The sequence below is a fragment of the Fundulus heteroclitus genome, chromosome 12 (genome assembly GCF_011125445.2).
Source record: "Fundulus heteroclitus isolate FHET01 chromosome 12, MU-UCD_Fhet_4.1, whole genome shotgun sequence".
NCBI classification, from domain to species: Eukaryota; Metazoa; Chordata; class Actinopteri; order Cyprinodontiformes; family Fundulidae; genus Fundulus; species Fundulus heteroclitus.
Window position 1 is genome coordinate 12,125,079 of NC_046372.1, and position 7,718 is coordinate 12,132,796.

Below are 7,718 nucleotides of genomic sequence, written 5' to 3' on the forward strand. Positions count from 1 at the left end.
TTCCTCAGACTCTCAGTGGGATTTAGATGTAGACCGGGTCAGTCTAAGTCTAGCACATGGATTCATCTAAACCACTGCGCTGTGGCTCTGGCTCTATGTTTATAGCCGTTCTCCTGCTGGAAGGTGAACCTCCTACCGTGCCTCAGGCCTCCTGCAGCCTCTAAAAGGTTTTCCTCCAGTATTAGCCTGCTGGAAATAGGACTTCTTACGGCTTTTGGTCTCACCACTTTTTAGTGAAGCATAACTAATAATCCTCCTGTCGAGGTTACACCCAGGTTGACTCTATCTGCTGAGCCTGGGTTTTAATTAGAGGCACCAGAGCGACGAAGGATTGTTATTTGTGAAGCGTTTTCTTTTTAAAACCAAGTCTGTCTTCCACTTTACGATTCACTGTTTTGTGTTGCTCTCTGTCAGATAAAATCCCTGCGACATACATTAAAGCTTGTGATAGTTGTAACATACCTGTAGAGACGGGCGAGGGGTGTGAATACTTTAGCAGAGCGCAGTAATAGTGTAACTACAGCCAGCAGCTGACGAGGCTGCAAACCAGAAGAAACGAACGACTCTCGTGTCCAAAAGCATTTCTGGCTTGATAAAGCTCACTAACACGCTGAACTTGTCTGTTTCAAAGTGGGAAGGTGACGCGTGGTTTCTCTGGTTTTATGTAATTCTCCGTCTTCTGACCGTCTCGCTCGTTGGATTTACACTTTGCAGGAACTTAACAAATGGGAATAATCGTGTTAATTAGTGATTTTTTTTTTTTTTTTTTTTTTTTTGTTCCTTCAAACCGATGCAGGCTGGCTATTTGCGTTTTATTTTGTGGTAAATGTTTAACGGCCTGCTTGTTTTGTTGCTTTATATCAGACTGTTACCTTTCTCCCGTTGACACAGCTGGGACTCGTATTTTTTGTATTACGATAAAAATCTGACCAAAAAAAAAAAAAAGCCAAGTGGTGATGACAGCTTCTGAGTGACTGAAAACACGCGTGTTTATCTCGTTGGCATCTTCTAACACCTGCCTGCTTTCCTTCGTCTTTTTCAAAACGTCAAGTTGACTTTCAAAGGGTTTTTAAATGTGCCGAACTCTTGCTATCCCTTTCATGAATGACTTTCTTTTTTTTTTTTCATATAGTGATTATTTAATAAAAAGCTGTCTTTGGAAAATTTGTACATATTGTGTAATTGTTGCCTCTGTTTTATTCAGGTTGACAATTATAAAATCGTTTAATCTGCAGTGAAAAGGTGTTTTCTTCTTGTTACACTTACAGGTTTTAGATCTAAGACGTTTTATAACGAGATAAAGATAACCGGAGTAAAAACAAAATGTTATTCATTTATTACGTGAAAAAAGCTGTTCGAGCCAACATGACTCCATGTGGATCGACCTCTAAACCTAATAAGTGGTTATGAAACCCTTGGCGGTAGCATCAGTAGCATCAGGCGTTTGTGTTTCTCTGGAGATTATTTGTCCAACTCACTTTTGCACGATTGGTTTCCCTCAGACACATTGGAAGGTTTTAAGCATTAATAGCCTACTTAAGGTCACACCGCAGCCTCAGCTGGATTTAAGTCCTGATGACGAGGCGAGGCTTGTTTTTTTTCACTCATCCAGATGTGGATTTGTGTCTTTTGTTCTGCTGCGTAATCCAAGTGTGTTTGAGCTTAAAGTAGGAAGTGATGGCCGGACATGCGATGCTCCTTTAGGATGTTCAGTTCATGAAGCAGCAAAGCAGACTCAGACCGTTGCTCTACCACCACCGTCTTCTACTTTATCTCTATCAAGATAATTTTTTTTAGCAAAGATGAGGCAGGTTCTTGTGGTCCTTTGGTCCTGGGAACTCCCTCGTGGATCCAGCTTCTGCCCGCTCTCTCGTCCCTATTGTTGCGTCAACACGGACCTGAACTGAAGCAGGCGAGACCTGCGGCGCTTTAGATGTTCTGGGTTCCTTTGGGACCTCCTGGAAGAGTCGTTCATGAGCGCAGTTTTCTCCTGTTGTGGATAATAGCGCTCACTTTGCTTGACTGGAATCTCAAAGTTTTAGGGTTTTTGCATCCCTTTCCAGACTGCTGGATGTTAATGACTTCATTTCTCATCCGAATGTCTCAATATGAGAGCAGATGTGATTCTCCCTGAGCTCCTTTAGGCCAGTGATGTCCAAACCTTTTGCCACATGGGCCAAAAACACCATGTTGAAATGCACCAGGCCCACAAAAAAAATTTTTTTTTTTATTCAAAAATCACAAAATAATTAAATATTTTTTTACCTGCTCAGTCATAAACTAAATGTGTAAAGTTTGTAGATTTATAACAGAAAAGTTTTTGTATGTCTGGCTTTTTTTTTTAAAGCAACTGTACAGTTTGCAAATTTTTTTGGAGGGGATGAACTGATTTTATTTTTTATTTTCAGCGATTCTCACTTCTTCTCTGAAAACAGTCGCCATATTTAGCCAAGTGTAATAAAGCAGTGTAATGCAGACTTTGACGATTTAACAAGGAGGGGCGGGAAACTCTTCACAGAGGGTTGGGTAGCGTTTTTCTCTCGTTAAATGTAGTCATGGTTTTACTACTTTGTTTTTTACTCAGGCCATCTGTGTGTCGTAACGAAATGTGTGTAATGATCTGAAACAGTGAAGTGCAATTAATAGAGATGACAGAGTACAACAGTAAGGGTTGAATTAAAGTATCCTTACATCATTTATCAGGGCAGGAAAAAAATAACAAGTCCCCGTGGAAGCTTCAGGAGAGCTTGGGACTCGTTCTAGTTTCTTCTCTAAGAGGTTTATTAATTTAGACCAAATTAGAAACAAACAGCGCCTCAGTTACTCCCGCAGGTATTTAAGTGAGATGTCGTCGGTCCTGCAGCTTATTGCTCGCCCGGCCAATGAGCGTCAGCGAAGCCAGTCCACCTGACGGGGATTGTTTGGAGGATAACAGGCTGGCCATTATTCAGACTTTCCATCAGCCGGTCAGAGGAGCGTCAGCAGCTGTTCAAACCCCACAGGAACAAGCAGCTTCATCTGAACTCTGTTTACCACCATCAACAGGTGAGACTCAATATTTAGACCAACCCAATTACCTTCTCCATCTCAGCCGTTATGCAAATAGTTAAAGTAACCTTTCTGTGTTATAATGTCTTATATTTTCATTTTATCTACCACTGTTGGATAAAGGATATCTCTTCAAAGCAAAAACAATTAAATGTGTCTCCTTTGTCCGTCTGTGTTGCAGTAGCTTTAATCTGAGAGAGTCTCTGGATTATTGTCGGAGTGACTGACCAGGAGTATTAATAGCTCAAACGCATCATAAGAAGACAGATTAAAGCGAGTTGAAAGCAAAACAAAAGCTGCCGCTTGTCACCGGTCGTACAGTTAAAAGTAAAAGACACGTTTACTTTGTTAACTGAGATAAAACTGGATCAAGTGTGTAAAAAAATAAGTTAAAAAGGCAAATATTTTTCTGTTAAAGTGGGGCAGAGAAACGAAAACTGTCAAAACTTTACAGAGAACAAGTTTTTAATGTTTTATACAGTAGTGCTAGTGTCAAACTATTAAGTAGTTTAATTACAAGTTATTTTTACCCTAAATGACTTTTATTTGTTATTTAATTAACCTAACAGGTAAAAATTACATTAACGTATGACCATATTATCCATTTTGTAGCAGTGAAATTAAATTCTGAGTGCATCCTTTGATTTGTGGATTAAATCTAAATAAACTAAAACCTAAAGCGACGCCTCAGACCTGTTTACTGGTCCGACGGGCCGCGTTCACAGACCTAATCCACCAGAACCTAATTAAAAGGACATGGAGATTATGAAAGTGGTCTGATCTCACGTTAGCTCTGTTGTCATCTGGTGCTGCGCTGCTTATGTAAGACGCGTCTTTCAAAGCGGGATTAAAAGCTGTCTTCTTTAGTGCTTCTAATGTAACGCTGGCATAAATAAAGATACGGACGGATTAAAGCTGCACAGAACACGCATTATTAGGCTGGTTGTGTAACAAGTTGCCACACAGTCCTATATGCATAATGTTATTTAATAATAAGAGAGTTGATGTTTTATTGTAATACTAATGAAGGTTATTCTATTTTCTCGTCTCCGTCAAAGTGTGCTAGTTTTAAATATGTGATTTGTGGCTCTGCCTTTCAGCACACAGTCACTTCTGTTTTTTCAAAATTGACTTTTTGTATTTAGTGAAGTTAGTCAGGTTTGTTTGATGATCTGAAACAATTATGTGTAGCAGAGAGGCTGCAAAGTGAATGTGTAGTCAAAGCCTCTGTCACAGCACTATCAAATCTGTCATTACAGAACATTCAAATAAAAGAAATGCTACAGATTTAAATTTAATGCAGGATGTTAGTGTTTATTTGGGAGGACTTTTGATGGGTTGTTTGGGGGAAAAAAGATTTTTCAGCTGTCCTTCTTTGCTGTTATTCACGCAGCTCAAGGACCAAAATGAACCTGCAGAAGACCCCCGTCGCCATGGCCCTCGGTCTCCTGCTCCTTTGCACGCTGCTGCCCAGCTGTGAGGCCCGCCGGGGCCGTGGAGGAGGGGGCTTCGGCCGAGGTGTAGGGGGAGGCTACAGCCGCGGCTGGGGCGGTCAGTCCTACAGACCCGCGCCTGTCCAGGTACAGAGGAGCGGCCCCAGTGCGGGGAAAGTGGCCGGAGCAGCGGCTGCAGGAGCAATAGGAGGAGCGATGATCGGGTCTGCCCTGAGCCGCCCCGGGTATGGATACGGCTATGGAGGATATGGAGGGTACGGAGGTTATGGGGGCTATGGAGGATATGGAGGATATGGACCAGGGTACGGTTCCCCTCACTTCGGAGGCGGCTACCGTCCGAGGCCCGGCTACGAGCCTGAGGGCTCTGGAGACATGGAGTACTTCACTGCAGCGTCCAGTGGGCCCATCTACAACAGCATCGTTGTCGTGATTGGCTTCATAACGTCCCTGCTGATGGGAAACTGGATGGCCGTCATGTAGAGCTGGAGACCCCCCACCCCCCACCTAATGAAAGGGAGCATTTTAAAGTCATCTCCAGCCCGTCACCTTTCTGATGAAGATCTCGTATCACTATCATCATCATCACCGTCATCATCAATCAGCGCTCCTGGCTCTGCACTGATGTTCATTCAACAACACGAAGCCAGACATCGTCACTCATTCCCAGGGATGAGAGGAAAACCCTCTTCAGAGCAAACTATCCCAAGCCCATTTGATTTTATGAACAGTTTATTCATATTTCTCCTTGAATGTGACCGCAGACGTGCTCAGGTTAAGCCTACCTCAAAACATCATGACAGGAGAGGATTTAGAGCAGCTACACCCTTGATATCATCGTTTAATGTATGTCCCAAATGAAATTATTTTGTTATAAGTCGCAGTTGATTAATCTACATAAAAGGTTCATATTTTTGAGTATTCGGCTTGTATAAAGAAGGTTTTATTCACTTATAGTACATACTAAATAATAATTTAACTCTTTTTGAATGCTGCGGTGTCCTACTTTTTAACAGGTACTGTATTTTATGCCATTTTGTAGGTTTCTGTATATGTACACAATAATTTCTATATAAGTTTGTCTAAATGTATTTTCTTGTTTCACTGTGTAAAATTAATTAAAAAATCAAAGAAAACGTTGCCTCTTTGTCCTTAATTCACTAAATAGTAAAAATCTGTGTTTTTTTTTTTTAACTCCAATAAGTCTTACATACAAATATTTAAACTGTGGTGGTGTTGAGGCAGAGCAGGGACCCCACATATGGAGGCGTTTAGTCTTATCCTGTTAATCAATCTATTACTCATTTTACTTAATTTGTTATGCAGCAGTCCAGTGTTCAATTCCCCACCCGCCCACCCTCCTCTCTGGCAATTGGCAATCGCTCTGAGTAAAGGCCACCAATGCAAGAAGTCTCTAAATATATATATATATATTTATATATCCAATAGTGCCTTATTGTCTTCTCAAATCCATTGCCTTCATGTTCCAGTAGCCCATGTGTCATTAAAGTGTCCTGGTTCCTCAACACGACACAGACCTGGTTTCACCGGACGTTGCCTGAGCCAGCATGCCTCTCTGTTTATGCGCTCTCATCATGTATATGAGGTAAGCAGTTAGCCTTAATGGTCTTGCCCAAGGACCAACACTGGATGATCTTATAAGACCCATCCATCTATTTTCTAACACACTTAACCCTACTGGGGTCACAAGATGCCTGTCTACAGCTGTCAATGGACAAGAGGCAAGGTACATCCTGGACAGGTCACCAGTCTATCGCAGGGCAACACAGAGACAGACAGGACAAACAACCATTCACGCACACACTCACACCTAAGGAGAATTTAGAGAGGCCAATTAACCTAACAGTCATGTTTTTGGACAGTGAGAGGAAGCTGGAGTACCAGGAGAGAACCCATGCATGCACAGGGAGAACATGCAAACTCCACGCAGAAAGACCAAGGGCAAGGGTAGGACTTGAACCCAGGACATTCTTGCTGCATGACCACCCACAGGCCCGTATGAAGACAATGTGGTGCCCCTGGGCACTATACCTCAAAGCCCCCCCCCCTTACCTGTGCGGTACTCCGGTCAAAAACATCAGACATAATCAAGGGGATTTCTGTAATGTAATTTACTATTTACTAACTTACACAACTACATGTAGGCATATGAGCAGTGGTTAGAAGGAGCAATAGGAAGCTGGAGTACCCAAAGACAACATGCATGCAAACTCCATGCAGAAAGACCCAGGGCAAGGGTAGGACTCGAACCCAGGACCTTCTTGCTGCAAGGCAACAGCACTACCCACTGCACAGCCCTCTTATAAGGCCATTATCTACATATATATATACATATGCCCCATGTGAGCATATGCAATAGAGACCAAGATCTACCATACCAGGTGCAGACTATGCAAAGAGGCCCCAGAAACCATCCAGCATCTCACAGCAGGGTGTAAGATACTAGCAGGGAAGGAATACATGGAACACCATAACCAAGTGGCTGATATAGCATACAGAAACATCTGTTCAGAATACCAACTAGAGACCCCCAGGTCAAAATGAGAGTCACCTCCCAAGGTGGTGGAGAATGACAGAGCTAAGATCCTGTGAGACCTCCAGGTACAAACAGACAACATGGTAATGGCCAACCATCCAGACATCCAGCCGAGGACAGCCGTTGTGATCAATGTGGCCATCCTGAGTGATGGAAACACCAGGAAAATGAGAAACACCAAGGGTTCTGGGAAGAACTAGAAAGAGCCTGGAAGGTGAAGACCACAGTAGTGCCCGTTGTCATCGGAGCACTCAGGAGAAATGGCTCCAACAGATTCCTGGAGAAACATCAGACATCTCATTCCAGAAGGGTAAATCTTAGCAACAGCTAAGATACTAAGAATAACCCTCAAGCTCCCATGCGCTGGTAGAGGACCTGAGCTTGAGAAATGGAGAGCCACCCACCCTGCTCAGGAGTCTGAGGGGTGTGAGTGAATGAGAGTGAGAGAGAGAGAGAATTTTTTTTGATACACTAATGTACAGAGGTGTATTCTAGAAATCACATTTTGTGTTTTAAGAACTTCTGAATGTATTTGTTTTCCATTCTTGTGATTTACATTTGATCAGCAAAAATCTTACCAACCAAAGTTAATTCAGCTTAAGTCGTAGAGACATTATTCAAACCTCCATCTTACATTTTCTTTTTATTTGCAAATCGAGGAA

The 7,718-nt window shown here is 42.4% G+C and overlaps 1 protein-coding gene across 1 annotated transcript; it reads left to right on the top strand.

The window, feature by feature from the left end:
• The first annotated feature begins 2,727 nt into the window (after nucleotides 1-2,727).
• Nucleotides 2,728-5,635, top strand: sprn2 (shadow of prion protein 2). Its single transcript, XM_012869985.3, has 2 exons — nucleotides 2,728-3,045; nucleotides 4,442-5,635. Exon 2 carries the CDS (start codon nucleotides 4,455-4,457, stop codon nucleotides 4,980-4,982), a length of 528 nt encoding a protein of 175 aa, XP_012725439.2. The 5' UTR covers nucleotides 2,728-3,045; nucleotides 4,442-4,454; the 3' UTR covers nucleotides 4,983-5,635.
• The last annotated feature ends 2,083 nt before the right edge of the window (nucleotides 5,636-7,718 follow it).

Bases quoted from the DNA above. Each gene is read 5' to 3' on its own strand.
- sprn2 (XM_012869985.3), top strand. From the start codon at position 4,455: ATGAACCTGCAGAAGACCCCCGTCGCCATGGCCCTCGGTCTCCTGCTC.